General features: G+C 39.7%; 2 protein-coding genes across 2 annotated transcripts in view; one reads left to right on the top strand and one right to left on the bottom strand.

Moving 5' to 3' along the window:
* Positions 1-532: 532 nt before the first annotated feature.
* The window catches only part of TEX10 (testis expressed 10), a 51,349-nt gene continuing 30,370 nt past the window's right edge, over positions 533-21,511 (top strand). The window contains exons 1-5 of the mRNA XM_050761495.1: positions 533-1,010; positions 4,419-4,604; positions 6,371-7,083; positions 7,466-7,709; positions 13,403-13,515. Of these exons, the coding sequence (XP_050617452.1) occupies positions 4,425-4,604; positions 6,371-7,083; positions 7,466-7,709; positions 13,403-13,515 (1,250 nt within the window). The 5' untranslated portion in view covers positions 533-1,010; positions 4,419-4,424. The remainder of the gene's footprint in view (positions 1,011-4,418; positions 4,605-6,370; positions 7,084-7,465; positions 7,710-13,402; positions 13,516-21,511) is intronic.
* INVS (inversin) overlaps positions 15,642-21,511 on the bottom strand; it is a 321,952-nt gene continuing 316,082 nt past the window's right edge. Inside the window, exon 18 of the mRNA XM_050761486.1 lies at positions 15,642-15,932. The gene's annotated coding sequence lies outside the window, so the exon portion shown is untranslated. The remainder of the gene's footprint in view (positions 15,933-21,511) is intronic.

Below are 21,511 nucleotides of genomic sequence, written 5' to 3' on the forward strand. Positions count from 1 at the left end.
GCAAAGGGAGGGCAAGGTCTCTCGCACTGCCTCTTTATCTCCAATTATGGAACAAGCATGGTTTTAGTTCCAGTGCTTGGGTGTCCCATCATTCCTTTGAATTCCTACCCAATATAATGAGGGTCACTATCTTCGCCAGCTTTACTAATTCTTATATCTGGTGAGGTGCAGAGACAAATTTGAATCAAGGTCTGAAGTCCTTACCTGGGGCTCTTTCTTCCATGCCATCATGCCAGTCTTTGTGAAGGCTGTTTTTCAAAGGCTCATTCTTCTTATCTCTTTTCTAGAAATTTTAGTTTATTTCTTTACTTCAGAAATTAATCTCGCACTTCATTTTAGTAGCAGGAATGTTAGTGCTCAGAAACTGAAATGTTAGGGAGAATCCTTGACCAAGACTTTCAGGCTCTAGATACTAGGTGTGTCTTGCTCTAATTAAGGAAATCTTATCTGTTCCATCTCAGCCCAGTTTAATGTCCCCAAGAATTCCATCTTCAGCAGTCCAAAACTTTTCCCTTTTTCAATTCAGTTCAATTTATACTCTTCTCTGAAAGCGGCTCCAGGTCTGAAGAACTGTGGTCTGGGGGGAAGATAAAAGGCATGCTCAGCTACAACCAGGCGCACGTCCCCTAAGTTGCTTGCCCATGAAGTTATGAGCTGGACTTATGCGCCACCCTTTGTCCCGGGACCTTGCGCTGTCCTCCCTCCAGTTCCCACTAAGCAGGGGGCTTCCGGCGCGGTCCCCTCCTCTGTGGGCGGGGCCCACTGCTCCCGCTCCCGCCTCCCTGGCTGCGCGCGGCTGCGGGCTGTGATCACGTGAGCACAAGGGGGAGGGGGAGGGGCCCTGATTTCCGGGCGGCGGAAGGAGACGCGGCCGCGTGAGGACGAGGCTATTTGAAAACACGCTCCGGGAGCCAGAGTCTGAGGCCGGCGGTACACGCTGTCGCCCCGTGGGCTTCTGCTCGCTCGCTTTCCCCTCGGGCTCCGCGCCCCGGCCGCGGCCGGGTCCTCAGGTGAGCGGCAATCGTCCGTAGGGCCGGATCCTCCCGGGGCGCGGGACTGAGCGTGGTGGGGCCGTCGCCCCCCGATCCGCGGCCCAAGCGGGCAGGGTCGGCCGTGGACGATGTGCGCCCACCGGGTCTGGGCCGCAGCGTCCCTTGGAGCTGGGCCTGGGTGTGCTGCCGGCACTGCGGGGGCGGGACCCCCTCGGCGTTTGTGGAGCTTCAGATGACTGGGCGGGTTCGCCCGGTTTCGGGTCCGAGAGAGTTTTAGGCCGGGGTGTGTGAATCGGGCCCCACTTCCCCGACTCTGGTCCTGGCCAGCGTCCCTTGGTGTAGAAGGAACGATGGTTTCCTAAAACCCACGGTGTGTTCACCTCTGGGATGGATGCAGGACCGAGTACGGAGTGGGGATGAGCTGGCGTCCCCTGTTCCACCCTCTGGTCGCCCAGGCGGGAGAGTTAAGCGAGTGGAAGGGGACCACCAGTTTTCTGGGGTCGCCCCTGCCCGGACCATTTGCTTTTTGGGAAATCTATCGCCTCTGGTTGGCCCCTCAGTGGAGTTTGGAGGAACTCCTGAGTTTAAGGGATTGGGGAGGAAATTATCAAAGGCCGAGTGCAGTACGATCCTTCTCTCTGGTTTTTTTTTTTTTTTTTTTTGTTTTGTTTTTTTGGAAAAGAAGTTGGAAATGAGGAAAGGTAAGAAGGTGGCAGGCAAACTATTAATAGTTGGAATTTAGTTCGATTGAAATCCTAAAAACTCTAGGATCTGCCTTTTGTTGGAATTAGGAGAAAAGACCTAAAGTAGTAATGTGTGACATTCAGCTTTGAAACTATCGGGGATCGCAAACTTAAGGACTAGTGATGTGAGTTCCTGGCATTCCTACCTTTTGCTAAAAATCGGCTACTGTAAAAGTGGCTTAGTGGGACTTTTTGATTTGCTGTGTTATGAAAATCTTTGTTATAAGTTAAAGTCAATTACTAGTAGAACTTTGAGAATTCTTCGCATAAAAATGCTTTGTGTCCCATAATAATACTACTAGGTTTGAAAAGTCAAGGAAGGTCAATCAGCCCTCTTAATTTTCCTGGTAGAGAAAGCATTAACGTGACTAATACAAAGCGATAGATAATATGGCATAAAGTTGACAGTAGACTGTCGAAGATCCATCAGGTTGTTAATGGCTAAATAGAACCCACAGGACTGGGGGAGGAAGGGAGTTAATTTTTCTGAATGTCCTGTATTATTTACTTTAGTCTCTGGTACCAGCTAGTAATAAAATTGTAGGAAAAGCTCACAAAGTGTCCTTGCTTAATTAATGAAAACCATTTTTATATTAAAAGAGGCCAGGTGAGTATCATGGCCTTCTTTTTAGGCCTTATACCCACCCACCCACCCCCAGCTTTTTCTTTCAGACTAAGGTAACTAGGGGTGTGGGTGAGATGAAAATTTGGGAATAGGGACGAATGAAATAAGCCAAACGGTTTTGCCACGAAGACTTCCAGTCTTCAGGTTAATTCTGGTATGTTCAAGGTGGTTTTGCAGAGCTCAGTTCTGTGAATGAATCCGTTTTCAACTTCTTGATAAAGGCGTGACTTCCAAACTTTTCTGAGGTGCCTTGCTAAAACGTGTTTAGTACCACCTACCTTGCATGGTTCTATGCAGATTGTATACTGAGGTACACACTGCATCTAGTACCGGGCTTGGTACGTACTGATCCTGAGACTTGAGGGACACGCACATGTTTATGCTTAGAGCATACATATTTAACCGTGTACCAGGCACAGTTCTGAGTGTTTTACAGTTGTGTATGATTATCCCTATTTTGTAGATAGAAATTGGGACAGTGTACAGCTAGAAAGCGTCGGAGTCTGGATAAGAACCTAATCAATTTGGTTGTAGAATTGGTTCTTCACCTGTGGGAAATCCTACCTCATGGCGATCTAATATAACCCTGTAATTAAGTGAATTTGGATATATTGTCATAGCTGATTAGCTTCTGAATTCCTTGAACTTGAGCTGCTCAGTATTGCACTGGCCATTTTATTAATATTGTAATAATGGAAATTTCCATTTTACCCATTTTTTTCATACCCTCGTGTGTAGCACTGTCCCGCTTTTTATGGCCAGGCACAGGATAATTATGATAAACCAGGCGATTAGGGGAAGTTTTATATATTCCAGAGGTACTTACCCTAGTTAAGTCGTGTACAGTGGAACGCAGAGTTCATTGTTCTCGGTTGTGGAAAAGGCTTCAAGAAGAATTTAGCTGGTTCCAGGTAGAAGAGGCTATTGTTTTAGATAGAGGTTAGCTTGTGGGAAGATAAAGCTGGAGAGGATGGATGGGGCCACGTTAGGAAGGACCTCCTATGTTCTGCTAAGGAGGTTTTACTGTGTATGAGGAGTAGAACAACTGAGAGCTCTTGAGTCTTGGTCATGAGATCTGTGTTTAGAGAGAGCTCTCTGGTAAAGGTCCGGTGGACTAGAGAGTAGACACTAGATAGTAGCCAAGAGTACCAGTGAGGAAGGTATTGAATGGTAAAAATAAAGGACTTCTTGAAAATAGTGGCCTGGAAATAGGTAAGAGACACAGATCGGAGATTTCATGTGTAAGTACAAGGTTTGGAATGTGGTATAGAGGGGGAGGAAGTACAAGATGTCATGGTGTTATGCCTGAGTTATTTATTATAATAGTGGCTTAGCTGGTCTTTGTTCCTTGTCCCCCTATTACATTATATATTTTTTCTATGCTGCTTTTTGTCCTTTTTGGGGACCAAGGGGGAATACTGTTTTCTATTTAGTCTGAACTTTATTCACTTTTGCTATACTAGGTTTATCCCCTACGCCTGATCTTTACCTTGTTCTCCTTGCTCTTGAAAGGCCCATTATTCTCCTTGCTGTGTATTTGAATATTACCCATTTTTCAGATGCTCAGCTTAGGTTCGTAAATCTTTTTCTAACTGTTACAGGCTGCATTAAATAATAACATAGATTTTCCAACTTTGTTTGCTATTGCTAGAGAAGTTCCTCCGAGGCGTTTACGAAGACCAGGAGCTCACCAGCAGATACAAGTTATGTCTCTAACAAGTTTGTGCTGCTCTTCTACATTCAAACAAAGGAAAAGAAAAAAACAAATTTCAGAAGGTTTCCGTTTAGCACATAGCTTGACAGAAGGTTCCGTGACCCAAAAAACTTTGCAAAACCGTGGCAAGACTGTTGCCTTGTTACAGTATTTTATCACTAAACTGAGTTTTTAATAGTTCTTAACAGCATTTTTTAATATTTTGATCTTTCAGCATAATCACTGATTCTTATGATTGAAATAAATGTTACAGTAATATGTGTTGGAAAGCGCCTTTTTTCTTCTTTTATCATTTATTCTTGTCTCTATCCAATGCTTTTAATTAATTCTTTTTATTATAGTAGTCGAGAATGACCAAAAAAAGAAAACGCCAAGATGATTTTCAAAAAGTAAAATTGAAAGTTGGTAAAAAGAAGCCCAAGTTACAAAATGCTACTCCTACAAACTTTAAAACAAAGACTATACATCTGCCTGAGCAACTCAAAGAAGATGGAACACTTCCAACAAACAATAGAAAACTTAACATAAAGGTAAATCGTAAATCTTGTTTTGATGAAATAAGATTTTCTTTGGAATCATGTAGAATGTTATATTTTTGTGAAAATTTGTCTAAAGTCTTAAATAGTTTGCCTAGGGTCATAGGGTTTATTGATGTTTGGAGTTTCTCTTTTACCCAAATCTGATCTCTCTTCATATACTTGTGTCTTTCCCCGTCCTCCAGAAAGGTTTGCTAAACTAAATGCACAGTTGTTTCTCCCTGGTATACTTATTTGATGATTTAATTTAAATTTTTTTTTTTTGAGACAGTTCTCATTCTTACACCAGGTTGAGCACAATGGTGTGCTATCATGGCTCGCTGCAGCCATGACCTCCTGAGCTGGAGTGATCCTCCTACTTCAACCTGCCAAGTAGCTGGGGCTACAAGCGAGCTCACCATGCCTGGCTGATTTAGTTTTTTGTAGATACAAGGTTGCAATATGTTTCCCAGGCTGGTCTCAAACTCTTGGATGTAAGCAATCCTCCAACCAAGGCCTCCTGAGGTGCTGGGATTGTAGGTGTGAGCCATGGTGCCTGGCTATATCTGGAAATAATTCTTACATGTTTTTGATGTGTCAGATTTTTGAACAGTTTTCTAGCTGTTTTTTAGCTAAGATACAATCCTGTCATTCATTTTTGAACCCATACAGCACATAACTTATTATAGGTTCATAGTAAATACTTGAAGTCAATTAAGTTTGAGCAAGTGTTGCTTAAGAATTTAACAGCTTTATGGAGACATAATTTACACATAATTAAAATCACCCATTTAAAGTATACAATTCATTGCTTTTAGTGTATTTACAGAGTTATGCTACGGTCACCTTAATCTAATTTTAGAACATTTTTATCGCTCCAAGAAGAAAATCTGTACCCATTGGGAATCACTTCTCATTTCTTCCAGCCCTTGGCAATCACTAATCTACTTCTGATATCTATAGATTTGCTTATTCTGGAAAGTGTATGAAATCATACAATATATGGTCTTTTGTTACTGGCCTTTTACTTAGCACAGTGTTTTGGAGGTTCCTCCAGGTTGTATGTAGCTTGTAGCATATATCAGAACAGTGGTGCATTCCTTTGTATTGTTGAATTGTATTTCATTGCATGATTAGGTCACGTTTTGTTGATCACTCAGCAGTTGATGAACATTTAGTTTGTTTCTGGTTTTTGGCTCTTATGAATAATGCTGTTATGAATATTTGTGTATAGGTCTTTGGGAGGATATACATTTTTCTATTTTTGTTTTTTAAGCTCTGAAGGTTAAATAATACTAAAGAGTTATTTAAAGTTATTTTTTCAAAGTTTACATAAATTATTCCACAAATAAAATTGTCCAGTAGTATACTCTGAATAAAACACAAACACCCTGCAAAAGCCCATTTGAAATAGGCAGAATAAATAGGCCTGTCAAATTGAGAGTATATAAATACGCCTTTCATGATGTTTGGTACATAGTATATTTTCAGTAAATGATGGTGTGATTGCTGTCACTTTATATCATAAGAGTGTCTAAGCCTGCGTGTAGGTTAATGTAAAGTGAGAAAATTCCACCTGAAAATTATGCAGTGTTTTTATTAAGCTGAAAGTATTTTTCTGTTTCTGATCCTAACAAAAGCTAAATAACATTTAAAGAGTACTTATTGAAGTAGTTTCCCCACGGAGTGTCAGTTTACTAGTGTAGTGTTAGTTAGCATGTTTATTTGAAATTGATATATGTATATAAGTATACATCTAAAATTTGTATTTTTATTTATAGGATTTGCTGTCACAGATGCATCACTACAATGCTGGGGTTAAACAAAGTGCTCTTCTTGGACTTAAAGACCTTTTGTCTCAATACCCATTTATAATTGATGCACACCTTTCAAACATATTAAGTGAAGTGACTGCTGTGTTTACAGATAAAGATGCTAATGTACGATTAGCAGCAGTTCAACTTCTTCAATTCCTGGCCCCCAAAATACGAGCTGAACAAATTTCTCCATTTTTTCCTTTGGTAAGTGCCCATCTCTCTAGTGCCATGACTCACATTACTGAAGGAATTCAGGAGGACTCTTTAAAAGTTTTGGACATTCTGCTGGAACAGTACCCAGCTCTAATTACTGGCCGTAGCAGCATATTGCTTAAGAATTTTGTAGAACTTATTTCTCATCAGCAGCTGTCCAAAGGACTGATAAATAGAGACAGATCCCAGTCCTGGATACTTTCTGTAAATCCTAATCGGAGACTCACTTCTCAGCAGTGGAGGCTGAAAGTCTTAGTGAGACTCAGTAAATTCCTTCAGGCCTTGGCAGATGGATCCAGTAGGTTGAGAGAAAGTGAAGGACTTCAGGAACAGAAAGAAAATCCCCATGCCACTAGCAACTCCATTTTTATCAACTGGAAGGAACATGCCAACGACCAGCAACACATCCAGGTTTATGAAAATGGGGGTTCACAGCCAAATGTCAGTTCACAGTTCAGGCTACGGTAAGAAGGATTTCAGTTATGTCCACACAGTTTTCCTGTATTGAATTATAACTGCTGACCATTGATGCCTATTGGTGGGAAGACATGCAGTTGTCTTTCATAGTTTTCATATAGTTACTCATGATTTGATTTTATTTACTCATGGGAAGAGTCATTTGTATGTTAATTTATTAATTTATAGCAAAGCCTTTGAGAAATAAAACTTGATAATATCTATTGGCTTTGTCATCTTAGAATTTCATTTTTCTTACTCGTTTTGATTGATGTAATTTTCAATTCATGGTGCTTCATTTTACTAGTACTTTATATTTAAGATTTAAATTAGCAATGGATAATAAACATTTTTTAATCACTTAATTTTTTTCTTTCTTACCCTTATTAGGTATCTGGTTGGAGGACTGAGTGGTGTGGATGAAGGCCTATCATCTACTGAAAACCTGAAAGGATTTATTGAGATAATAATTCCTTTGCTAATTGAGTGCTGGGTTGAAGCTGTACCTCCACAACTAGCTACTCCTGTTGGAAATGGTATAGAACGAGAACCTCTACAGGTTATGCAGCAAGTTCTTAATATTATTTCCCTTCTGTGGAAACTCTCTAAACAACAGGATGAAACCCATAAATTGGTGAGAACTAATGATTCTGTATTTTCTTAGTGTTGCCTTTTATCATAAATGGGAAGATTCGAAATCAGCTCATTACTACTAATTGGTTATGTATTTTTCTAAAAAGTATCTTGGGTTTAACTGTAAACTTGTTTGTTTTGCACAAAACTACAAATTAGTTTTCTGAAATTATTGTCTGTGAATATATGTATATTTTTAAGTGAAATGCATAACTCATGCTTGATTCTGTTAGTTTTTATTGGCTATAATTCACAGTAGTGTTACAGTGTTTTGTTTATGGCAGATTGATTGTGTAGGAACATTCTAGTTTCTGAAGATCTCTTACATGATTTAAAAAGTTGCTTATTAAGTGGTCTCAATTTATTCCACATTGCCAGGTTTAGTAGAAATGGACAAAACTGAAGAGCTCAAAAACACTTGAATTGTTTTAAGTGTTGTGCTATAGTGAATGTAGTGCGTAGTGTATGCTACAGTTTTTCTGTGCAACCAAGGAGGAACAAGCCACGAGATTAAGTGGCTAAATTAATACGATAATACACTTAAAAAGGGTAGCTGCAGAAGCAAGACTTCAAAGCTAGAAGCATCTGGTTTTCAGAAGAATTGCTGTAGGGACTTTTGATAAGGCAGGTGTGAATCCTTGAAGTTTATATAAAACTGAGAAGGTAGTTTTCTTGTTTTTGTTCTTTTTATTTCAAGTTGAAGTTTAGAATGAGTCACTATGCTGCGTAAGATGTGATAAATTAAGTAGTATTTGACAGTCTTGAAAAGCATTATAGAGTTGTAGTATGGTGTGTATTTTAAGAGCGTATTCTACTGCTGTTAGCCCATCATGTGTAGGGATGTTTCGTGAATTGCGTTTTCAAATAAGATGGCATTTTACTGATTACAGTTTTGAGACTTTGTATTTTATGATTCATTGCATACATTGACAAAAAATTAATCATAGGTCTATAATGTATGATTTTGAGAAAGCAAAGCTTATTTCTCATATGGCGGTTAATTTGTGATGTAGGCTAGAGACAGTAAAAATGTATATAGCTCCTTAAAGTATATATTACAGTCTTGATCTATGATCATCTGAAAGGTTCAGATAGAAAATGAAAGTAATGCTAAAGTCCTTAAGATGTCCTATAAAAAAGAAAAAGTAATATTCAACATGGACTTTGAGTGCTAGTTTTTTCTTTTTTTTTTTTATTTTTGAGACCGAGTTTTACTCTTGTTGCCCAGGCCGGAGTACAGTGGCGCGATCTTGGCTCACTGAGACCTCCACCCCCTGGGTTCAAGCAATTCTCCTGCCTCAGCCTCCTGAGTTGCTAGGATTACCGGCGCCCACCACCATGCCTGGCTAATTTTTTGTATTTTTAGTAGAGATGGGGTTTCACCATGTTGGGCAGGCTGGTTTCAAACTCCTGACCTTAGGTGATCTGCCCGCCTCGGCCTTCCAAAGTGTTGGGATTACAGGTGTGAGCCACCGTGCCCGGCCTAGTTTTTTCATTTTTAGAGAGCCAAGAAGTAAAAATTCCAAGCTGCTCTGGTGTTTGGTTACATATAAGCACTAGTAAACTTTTGTTACTGCTTTGTTAGTAGCATTTGTATTTAGACAGACTAGTAGGACCAAAATACAAAATCTGAAAATTTATTAATTATGCTAGTTTTGGGTCATCTTATCATCTGGATAACACTAACAAAGGTTCTAAATACTGCTTTAATTTTATGGATATTTAAAATAGTATGCTTTAAAACTATTTTGTGCTATTATAACATGGCTAGGCTTATTAGCTTATTAATATAGGATGGTAAGTTTAAAAGACTACATAGACTGTTGAAGATCAGAATACTAAATTGAGATACTGTATAAAGCTGAAATAAATAAATTCAGATAGAAATAATATTTAAAAACATCCACTGGTAGAATTCTCTAATTCACCTTGGTAGATTTGTAATAACTTGGTAAGAACCATTATCTTTTTTTTTTTTTTAAAAAGAACCATTATCTTAGAGACAGAGTATAAAAATGTAGATTGTTGGTACAATCTATACAAAATGATAGGTTGTGAGTAGCATTCTGTACAAAATGACATTAAAATGCACATTCTGGTCTTAAACTTCTGGCCTTAAATGATCCTTGCACCTTGGCTTCCCAAAGTGTTGAGATTACAGGCATGAGCCTCTTTGTCTGGCCAGAGCCTAATCTTTAGGAGGAACCAAATAGCATTCCTTGGCATTAAACTCAAATCACACACCATAAGCTGAATTGTAACCCTCTTCTCTCAGAAACTGTATAGATTTTTCTGTTGGTAAATTGGTGTCTGGGTTAGATATAGTCTTAGGACTATTGACTGTTTGCTTTTGCATGTTGGCGCTGCAGCTTGATGCATTTAGTTTGCTAGTATTTGCAACACAGTTGAGAAATTTCACTTGTATTCAAGTAGTTTTTTTAAAAAAACTTTTTAGTAATTTGAAGCTTTGATCCTTGCTTTGAAAAGAAGTCTCAAGGTACATTAAGTCTTACATGCAATGGTTGAATAGTCAGATTCTGTAATAATCAACCGAAGTTGTTTATTTCTGAAATACTGCGGTATCCTTTGTTTTTTTTTTTTCCTGTTCATATAAACAGCCATTTATTCCAGCACTATTTGTTGAAGAGATTGTTCTTTTACATTTGATTACCTTGGCACTGTTTTTCTTTTTTTCTTTCTTTTTCTTCTTCTTCTTCTTCTTCTTCTTCTTCTTTTTTTTTTTTTTTTTTGCATTCCCTTACCTATCTTTTTTATTTTTAAAAAAGTCAAACCTTCAGAAGGAATACAATAACCACTTGCCTACCCCCATCTAGACACAGCAATTTCTGACATTTTATGCACATGTTGAAATACTGTGTGTATCCTTAATAGTTAGCTAGTTATATCCTTGATATAGCTAGATTTTATTTATTTACTTTATGTTTTTTGCAGAGGGAGTCTCGCTCAATCACCCAGGCTGGAGTGTAGTGGCGCGATCTTAGCTCACTGCAAGCTCCGCTTCCCGAGTTCACGCCTTTCTCCTGCCTCAGCCTCCCAAGTAGCTGGGTGCCCGCCACCACGCCCGGCTAATTTTTTTTGTATTTTTAGTAGAGACGGGGTTTCACCGTGTTAGCCAGGATGGTCTCGATCTCCTGACCTTGTGATCCGCCCGTCTTGGCCTCACAAAGTGCTGAGATTACAGGCACAAGCCACCGTGCCCGGCCGATATAGCTAGTTTTTAAAATGAGAGTACAGTTTAACATTAACTTTTTGATTTACTGTGGTTTTTAGTGTACTGTATTAGTAGTGTCAGGTTCAGTATTATGTTATAAAAATTGTCTTAGCTTTGCATTTAATGCTTGGCTTGCTTGCTACTTTTTCTCAATGTGTGTGTTTCATTCCTTTTATCCTTTTCCTATGAGGGTTAGAGTTTGTAACCAAACACTAATGCAGTCATGCTTTTTAAGGCATTTATTCAAAGCTTTATTGGTTATCAATAAATAATGGCTACTTAATTAAAATTTAAAATTCAATTCCTCAGTAATGCTAGCCACATTTCAAGTGCTCAACAGCTACATGTGGGTAGTGGTTACTATATTGGACAGTGCAGATATAGAACAGTTTGATCATTACAGAAAGGTCTTTTGAATAGTACTATTCTAGACTCTGGGGCTACAGAGATAAACGTGGTTGATAAGGTGCTTGCCCTCATGGTGTGTACCTTCTGGTGGGGTCTGTAGACAGTAAACAAATATATAATGTCAGTACTAGGAAGAAAGATGAAAGTAAAATGGGGTATAAAGAGAGCATGGGCAGGAACAGTGAGGGGGAGCTATTTTAGGTAGGTTGTCAAATGCTTGAGAATAAGATACTTGAATGTCATTGAAGTGAAGGAGCAAGTCTTGTCAACATCTGTGGGAAGAACATTCAGGCATAGGAAACAGCAAGTACAAAGGCTCTGAGGTGAGAATAGACTTCGCATATTTGAAGAATGGCAGGAAGGCCTGTGCAAATGAGGTACTGGGAGAATGGTAGAAGATGGGGGCGAAGAAGAGTGATAGTGGCCAGATCACGTGGGACTCTGTAGTCGCTGGTAAGGAGTCTGGATTTTAACCTGAGTGTGGCGAAAAGACCACTGGAGGGTTCTGAGCAGAGGAGTGGCATGATCTGCGTTATATTTATTTAACTTTAATATTTTAATTTAAATTTAATATTGCTCACAGTCTAACTCTAGCAACCATCATCTCTTGGATGACCAGTCCTGTCCTACATGTGTATATATTCATTTCCTTTCCCCCTTCCTGTATTATTTTGAAACACGATTTATGTTTTAAAAGATCACCCTGCCTGTTGTGTGGGGAAATTGACTTTTGGAGGATAAGAGGAGAAACAGGGAGACTGGTTAGGAGGCTATTGCAGTAATCCAAATAAAAGATGATGGTGACCTGGTGTCTAGTGTTTGAAATGGTAAGTAGCTGGATCCAGGTAAAGCCAGCGAGACTGCTGGTATGTATAATGAAGGAAAGAGGAGTCAAGGATGAGGCCAGTGTTACATCGCCTAAATGAGAAAGAAGGTCATTTGGCAGGGAGAATTTGGTTTTATTCATGTTCAGTTTTAAGATACTTGTCAGAAGTTGAAGAGGAAATGTCAAGTATATATTTGTATATAAAATCTGGAGCTCAGACAGAAATGATTCAAGTATTATTACTGAGCAAATCCAAACATTTAGAAGTCAGGAAGAAGAGAACCCAGTAAAGATACTAAGGAGGAACAATAATTGAGCTGTAAGGCCAGGCCCAGTGGCTCACGCCTGTAATCTCAGCACTTTGGGAGGCCAAGGTAGGCGGATCACTTGAGATCAGCAATTCAAGACCAGCCGGGTCAACATGGTGAAACCCCAGCTCTACTAAAAATACAAAAATTAGCCGAGCGTGGTGGTGGGCACCTGTAATCCCAGCTACTCAGGAGATTAAGGCATGAGAATCGCTTGAATCTGGGAGGCAGAGGTTGCCGTAACCTGAGATGGTGCCACTGTACTCCAGCCTGGGGGATAGAGCGAGACTTTGTCTCAAAAAACAAAAAACAAAAAACAAAAAAAACCAAATTGAGCTATAGGGTGACCAACTCTTTTAGCACCTCAAGTCCCACATCTAGGAAACTTCTCAGTCTCTGACAAAATGGAATGGTTGGTTACCCTGGATAAGAGGAAATAAAGAATATTCTAATTTGGAATTAGAAAGACAGTGCTTCCATAGGAGGGAAATGATAAATTCACCAATACTACTGAAGCATTTTAAGGAAATGCATTGCTTTGTGAAACTGTTAATGGAATTGCTGGAGAATAGAGTTATGGTGTAGATAGGACATCATGGAGAAAGACTTTCTTGTTTATTTTATAAACATTGCATTAGTGGTCCAAATTCATAATTTTAATCTCAGATACTTTCACTTTTTCTCTCTTAAGCAGCAGACAGAATGCAAGTAGAAGTAATTATTAAGCACCAAAAGGATCTACAGATGAAAACTGGGTGCTTTAACAGTTAATTCTGATTTTAAAATTTATTTACATATTATATTACTGGTAGATAGTGAATTATGATGGGACATTTGACAAGTTGTCAATTTTCTTCAAGTTTTATTGGTTATTTTACGTTTTTTCTTGTAGATTTTTCTAATCTTTGCTATTTCAATAGGAATCATGGCTTCGAAAGAACTACCTTATTGATTTCAAACACCATTTTATGAGTCGTTTTCCATATGCCTTAAAAGAAATAACCAAGCACAAAAGGAAAGAGCCAAATAAAAGGTATTATGATTCTTTTTCACTATATAACCTTGAAAAGCTGTTTAACCTGAAATTATCGGGAGATAATTAGCCTTAATATGGAACTTTCTACACTATTGTGTGTTTATGTCTAGATTTTGTGAAAATAAAAGTAGTAGTAAGGCTGATTTTTGGACAAGTCAGTTTGAGCCTTGGGATTAACATTTTTTTTTTTTTTTAAGTGTGTAAAATGATTTTTTTTTGTGCTAGATGAATGTATCAATTTACGTAAATACGAATTTAATAGAAGTGACGAAGGTGTATGGTTTATTTGGGTGAGGCACTATGTGATTATTGAACCTCTTAAGCAGGAGAACATCTTGATGATCATCTAGTTCTGCTCTCATTTATACATGAGGAACCTGGTAGTGAAACTAATGTTAGTATCTCTAAGGAAGGAGGGCAATTGGAGAAAAATCAGAAATAAAAGGTAATTGATTAGAAGATGAAGGTTAAAAAAAAAAAAAAAAGTAAGCCTAGAAATTATTTAAAATGTCTGCCTCAAGTAAGAGCAGATAAATGTGAGAACAAGTTATGTAATGAAATTTGACAAGCAGGTACAAGCTAAAACACTAATACCGTGGTTCCTGTAAATGAGCAAACACTTGCAAGGGATCTTAAAGTCTGTCAAAGGCTCTTAAATATATCAAAAGGAATACACTAGCTAGAGAATCATTGAGGTTTTTTGAGCAGGGTTCAGAGGATATGCTTGGAAGCAATATAGCTATTTCAGGCATAAGAGTTTTTCTTTCATTCACTAAATATTTGTTTTGGTTGCTTATTGTGAACAAGGTAGAACAAAGTATTGTGATAGGAAGAGATTTTTTAAGCCTTGTACCTTTCTCTCTTGAGCAGTTCTATATGTGTGTGTGTATATATGTATACATATATACTTATATATGTATATATGTACATAGGTGTATATATATGTGTATGTGTATATGTGTGTGTGTGTATATATATATGGTTTTTTTTTTTTTTTTTTTTGGTGAGATGGAGTCTCACTCTGTTTCTCAGGCTGTGGCACCATCTCAGCTTACTGCAACCTCCGCCTCCCGGGTTCAAGTGATCCTGCTGCCTCAGCCACCCAAGTAGCTGGGATTACAAGTATGCACCACCATGCCTGGTTAATTTTTGTATTTTTAGTAGAGACAGGGTTTCATCATATTGGCCAGGCTGGTCTTAAACTCCTGACCTCAGGTGATCTGCCCACCTCAGCCTCCCAAAGTGCTATGATTATAGGCATGAGCCATTGCACCCAGCTTTAAGTAGTTATATTCTAAATCATAAAAGAGTGTGTGTCAGGGTCCAGTCATGAGACAGAAACTGTGACAATGATTTTTTTTTTTTTTTTGAGACAGAGTCTCGCTCTGTCACCCATGCTGGAGTGCAATGATTTTTTAACAAGAGAATTTAATATAAATAATTGTTAACTACGTATACAAAGGAAGTTAGGTATTATGGAGGTACCAACTGCGGGAAGCAGATAGTACCTGTAGAACAGGGAGAACAAAGAAGGGAAGAAGCTTGGAGGAAGGGAGCCAAAACTCTAACCTCTCAGAAGGGGTTGCTCCTCAGCAGGTACTGATATCTTGAGCTGAGAGCAAGAATCCCATAGGGCGGGGGTCCAGTACTTTGAAAAGGGGGTGTAGCTGGCTGGTGCTGACGTTTCTGAGAGGCATGATGATTCTGGTTCTGTGTCAGTAAAACTACAAACTGGAGTCTGCTATGGCTACTATAACGAACTGCAAATGACCTGAAGAAGAGCTGCTGATTGGCACTGGCAGCAATAGGAAACAAAAACAAAGCTAGCAAGTAAACAGAAGAGTGTCCCGTCTTCCTCTTACAGCTTTCTAGGCCTTTTGTATCACCCTTTATTGGCAGAGCCTAATAAACCATCTACAAAGGAAAAAATGTGGGTCCCAGAGTCCCAACCCTAGGGTCACAAAGGAGAGTATAGAGGGTGACTTTGAAGCTGAGAAACAGTAGCTCAGTAATATTTACATATGTAAATTTACATATGTAACACAAAGCAGTATAAAAGTATCATTAGAACTATACAACTAAGTGCTATAGGAATTCATAGGAAGAGACAGATCACTGCTTGTTAGGATAAACAGACAAAGCTAAATTGAAGCATAATATTTCAACTGGGTATGAACGTGGATATGGTTTCAGGAGGCAGAAATGCAAGGGATGAGACTATTGTAACTAGAGGAGATAGCATACAAGAAAGCTACAGGATTAGGAAATGGATGGAGAGCATGGATCTGGGTCCAGTCTGATTTCTGCTCTTCCCTGGCCTTGATGGGGAAGCCGTTTCTTGACTCAGGAGTTCATCTTCAGATCCTTTTGGCATTGAAGACTTTTGGTTCAGTCAGAACTGTTCTAGGGAGCTTCTGGAGTTGAGGGGACAGAATCAGACACACTTTATTAAGCAAGATGTTAGATTTTTTCCCCCATACAATTTTCTTACCAGAGTTTTTATTCTGGGATTCATAGGTAAGCTTCAGAAAAATCCATGAACTCTTGAAGTATTGATGGAGAATTACATGTACGTGTATTTTTTCAGATAAGGCATTCTGTATATAATTTTCATCAAAATGTGATTAAATTGTGGTTTAGATGTTTAGGATTTAGTAGACTTCAGTGTAAATAAATTACTGAAGAATGTATCGGTGTATCGTCATTCAAGAAACTTATTGGACTCTTGGCCGGGCGCGGTGGCTCAAGCCTGTAATCCCAGCACTTTGGGAGGCCAAGACGGGCGGATCACGAGGTCAGGAGATCGAGACCATCCTGGCTAACATGGTGAAACCCCATCTCTACTAAAACAAAAAACTAGCCGGGCGAGATGGCGGGCGCCTGTAGTCCCAGCTACTCGGGAGGCTGAGGCAGGAGAATGGCGTAAACCCGGGAGGCGGAGCTTGCAGTGAGCTGAGATCCGGCCACTGCACTCCAGCCTGGGCCACAGAGCGAGACTCTGTCTCAAAAAAAAAAAAAAAAAAAAAAAAAAAAAAGAAACTTATTGGACTCTTATGTGCAAGGCACTTATTGTACTAGTTGCTGAGCATTTCATGGTAAAGGAAATAGGTAGAGTACCAGTTCTTGTGGAGCACACGGTCTAGTGAAAAAGACATTTATTTTACTTGATTCTTTAATCAGTGACTGACTGTGATAAATAAGTGAAGAAAGAGCTTAGGTTAATACAGGAGTATGTAGTAAGGAGTTGGTCCTGACCTTTCATGAGGGGAGGACCATCTTAGCAAGGCTGCCCTGATGGAAGCGACAGTGTGCTGAGATCTAAATGAGAAAAAAAGAAAAGGAATTAACTTTATGAGGAGATTGAGATGATGAAATGGAGGGATTTTTAGCAAAGATGGATTGCCAGTATAACCTGCTTTTCAAAAGATTCCCCCCCATGATTGATTTTTGGGGAGCCTACGGGCTGCTTTTAAGTAAGTGCATTAAATGCTTAGCAAATAGCCTATGAACAGCAGCACAAATCAAAGTTAGGGAAGTCAACAGTGGTCTAGACCAATGGTCCCCAACCATTTTGCTAATGAGGGACTGGCTTCATGGAAAACAATGTTTCCACGGACTTGAGGTGGGAGGATTGGTTTTTGGGATGATTCAAGTGCATTACATTTATTGTGCGCTTTATTTCTATTATTATTACATTGTAATATGTAATGAAACATTTATATAATTCACCATAATGTAGAATCAGTGGGAGCTCTGAGCTTGTTTTCCTGCAACTAGACAGTCCTATCTGGGGGTAATGGGAGACAGTGACAGATCTTCAGGCGTTAGATTCTTATAAGGAGCATGCAGTGTAGATCCCTTGCATGCACAGTTCACAATAGGGTTCATGCTCCTATGAGAATCTAATGCCACTACTGATATGACAGGAGGCAGAGCTCAGGCAGTAATGTGAGCAATGGGGAGCGGCTGTAAATACAGAACAATCTTAATTCGCCTGCCGCTCCCCTCCTGTTGTGTGGCCTGGTTCCAAACAGGCCATGGACCGGTGCCAGTCTGTGGTCTGGGGTTGGGGACCCCTGATCTAGGCCAGTGTTGCTCGCACTTCTTATTCATGTACCCCTAATGTATTTTTATTATTTATTTATTTATTTTTTTTTGAGACAGTTTCATTCTTGTCGTCCAGGCTGGAGTGCAGTGGCACGATCCCGGCTCACTGCAACCTCTACCTCCTGGGTTCAAGCAATTCTTCTGCCTCAGCCTCCCAAGTAGCAGGGATTATAGGCATGCGCCACCACACCCGGCTAATTTTTTGTATCTAGTAGAGACAGGGTTTCACCATCTTGGTCAGGCTGGTTTCCAACTCCTCACCTCAGGCGAGCCACCGTGCCCAGCCTGTATTTTTAACCTGATATCTACATTTTAAAATCTCAGGTTGAAATACAAAGTTAAAAATGATATAATTTATTTTTATTGGGGTAAAATATATATAACATTAACCATTTAAACCACTTTTTAAGTGTACAGTTCAGTGGCATTAAGTACTTTCACATTGTGTGATCATCACCATCTATCTCAAAAAAAGACATTCTTTGCATTTTTCATTGTTTTGACATTTGCACTAATGATACAAAAGCAATGGTGGGTAAAACTGTTAGTATCTTAGGATGAATTAAGACAGTGGCACCAAACTATACTAGTAGACACTGTATTCTTCACCACCATACACTCACGGTTTAAAAAAACAACAAGCCAGTTTCATTAAGAAGGTCCTTAATAAGCAGTAAACATAAGTGATTGTATTAAGTCATGACCCTTGTCCTGGTGCGGTGGCTCACGTCTGTAATCCCAGCACTTTGGGAGGCTGAGGCGGGCAGACCACGAGGTTAGGAGACTGAGACCATCCTGGCTAACACGGTGAAACCCTGTCTCTACCACAAATACAAAAAATTAGCCAGGTGTGGTGGCAGGCGCCTGTAGTCCCAGCTACTCGGGAGGCAGGAGAATCACTTGATCCCTGGAGATGGACATTGCCGTGAGCCGAGGTCACACCACTGCGCTCCAGCCTGGGTGGCAGAGTGAGACTCCTCCAAAAAGAATAAAAAAGTCATGACCCTTGAGAATGCATATTTTTAATATTCTGTGTGATGAATGGCAAGTGTACATAAAGCATTTCTGCTGCATATCAAAGAACTATGATTGTCTCAAGGAAATAGCCCTGTGGGATTTTCCTACTTGTATTTTCCTGGAATGGACTAGATTTTAACTTGAAGAAAATGACTGACAAACAGTGGTTATTCAGATTTGGGTATCTGGCACATGCTTTCACAAAAAACAAAGTGACTGGCCAGGCGCAGTGGCTCACACCTGTAATCCCAGCACTTTGGGAGGCAAAGGCGGGCAGATCACCTGAGGTCAAGGGTTCGAGACCGGCCTGGCCAACATGGTGAAACCCTGTCTTTATTAAAAATACAAAAATAAGCCAAGTGTCATGGCGCACGCCTGTAACCCCTGATACTTGGGAGGCTGAGGTGGCAGAATCACTTGAAGCCCAGAGGCAGAGGTTGCAGTGAGCCAAGATAGTGCCACTGTGCTCCAGCCTGGGTGACAAAGTGAGACTCCATCTCAGAAAAAAAAAAAAAAAAAGAACAAAGTGAGGCTATTAGTTCCAGGAAAACAAATGGCATTTGTTGCCACTGATAAAATTTGAGCTTTCAAGCAAAAATTGATACTTTAGTAAACTTCTGTCTACTATGAATTCTGTCATTATATTTACTACCTTTTTGTTCTTCATGTTTTTCATGTATCTCAGTCCTGCCTGGGATCATTTAGAGTCTTCTTTAGTTCATTTTTTCTCCCCCCATAAAAATGTATTTCTCTCGCATTTTTGAAGAATGTTTTAGCAGGGTTAATAAAGGTTTGGCAGTTATTTTCTTTGAGCACACTGACGATATTTTACTGTCTCCTGGTTTCCATTGTTACGTTAAGAAGTCAGCTATGAGTCTTAACTGTTGATACTTTAGGAGTTACCTGTGTTTTTTTTTTTTCCCCTAAAGTTTTTCTTCTTGTCTTTCATTTTCTGCAGTTTCACAGTGATGTATCCAGGTGTGGTTTTCTTTTCTGTTTATTCTGCTTGGGATTCAGTGGACTTAACTGATCAATCTTGAATCTTGAATGAAATGTCTTCATCAGTTCTGAAAAACGTATTATCTTTTAAACATTTGCCGGCCGGGCGCGGTGGCTCAAGCCTGTAATCCCAGCACTTTGGGAGGCCGAGACGGGCGGATCACGAGGTCAGGAGATCGAGACCATCCTGGCTAACACGGTGAAACCCCGTCTCTACTAAAAATACAAAAAACTAGCCGGGCGAGGTGGCGGGCGCCTGTAGTCCCAGCTACTCAGGAGGCTGAGGCAGGAGAATGGCGTAAACCTGGGAGGTGGAGCTTGCAGTGAGCTGAGATCCAGCCACTGCACTCCAACCTGGGCGACAGAGCGAAACTCCGTCTCAAAAAAAAAAAAAAAAAAAAAAATTTGCCAATTTCTCTTCTTTCCTTTCAAGACTAATTTAATGCATGTTACATCTACTTATTGAATCCGCCACCTATTTTTTAATCTTTTCTTTATCCCTTCCAGTTTTTAATTATTTAGTTTTATTCAGTTGTAGTCAAACATAAGTCCACGGAATTTTCATTTTTTATTTTTCAGTTCTAGAATTCTTTCCAATTGTTCCATCACCACTCATTGGAAAGACTATACTTTATCCATTAAATTTCCTTTGCTCATTTGTCAAAATTCAGTTGACTGTATTTTCATGGGTTTGTTTTGGGACTGTGTTCCATTAATTTATGTATGTTTGTTGTTTCATCAATACCATCTTGTCTTGCTTATTGTAGCTTTATTGTGAGTCTTGAAAATAGGGCATGTGAGTCTTCCAGCTTTGTTTTGCTTTAGAGTTTTTTTTTTTTTTTTTTTTTTTTAATGAGGTCTCCTTATGTTGCCTAGGCTGATTTTCAACTGGGCTCAAGGGCTCCTCCCACCTTGGCCTCCCAAAGTGTTGGGATTACAGGCATGAGCCACCATTCCCAGCTTGTTTTGCTTTAGTCTTATGTTTGGTATTCTGGGTCTTTGACGTTACCATGTAGACTTCAGAATCAGTTTGTCAACAGTTACAAAATAGCTTGCTAGAACTTTGATTTGGATTGTGTTGAATCTATCTATAGATTAGTTTGGGAAGAATTATTCTTTAAACTGCTAGAATGATGCAGAACTAGGATTCAAGTTTATCTTAAGAGTTACTTTTACTTTCCTGGGAGAGAAACCTTAAAGGGCCAAGCTCAAGGAAGGGATGTTGTCCCGGCACAGTGTCTCCCACCTGTAATCTCAGCCTTTTTGGAGGCCAAGGCGGGTGGATCACTTGAGGTCAGGAGTTCGAGACCAGCCTGGCCAACATGGTGAAGGCCCCATCTCTACTAAAAATACAAAATTAGTGGGGTGTGGTGGCATGTTCCTGTAACCCCAGCTACCCAGGAGGCTGAGGTGGGAGGATCGTGCCACTGCACTCCAGCCTGGGCGACAGAGCAACACTCTGTCTCCAAAAAAAAAAAAAGGTAGGGATGTCTTGGTCGGCCCTAGGCTTTGACTTTTGACTTCCTTTTCTTGTGGGGCCACTAAAAGGTTGCCTTAGTTTTGCAGCTTTTTTCTTTTGCACTGGCAGTTGCCCTCAGGACTAAACCTTGAGTGCTGGAATCTTGCACTTCTAGTTATTTTCAGCAATATTGTAATTACCTATACTACTTTTACTGGAAATTGAAGTTTCTTCAGGGATCTGCCTTCCTCCTAGAATTGTTGGTATATTTAGTCTTTGAAATTTCTGTATATGTTATTGGAGGAGCAGAAGGAACTCTCCCAAGTTTGCAGATGTCCATTGAGACTTTCTGGATCGTAATAGATTATGCTGCCTGAGATAAAGTTAGGGTAAATTTTCCAAAGCTCTGCC

The sequence above is a fragment of the Macaca thibetana genome, chromosome 15 (genome assembly GCF_024542745.1).
Source record: "Macaca thibetana thibetana isolate TM-01 chromosome 15, ASM2454274v1, whole genome shotgun sequence".
In the NCBI taxonomy this organism is placed as follows: Eukaryota; Metazoa; Chordata; class Mammalia; order Primates; family Cercopithecidae; genus Macaca; species Macaca thibetana.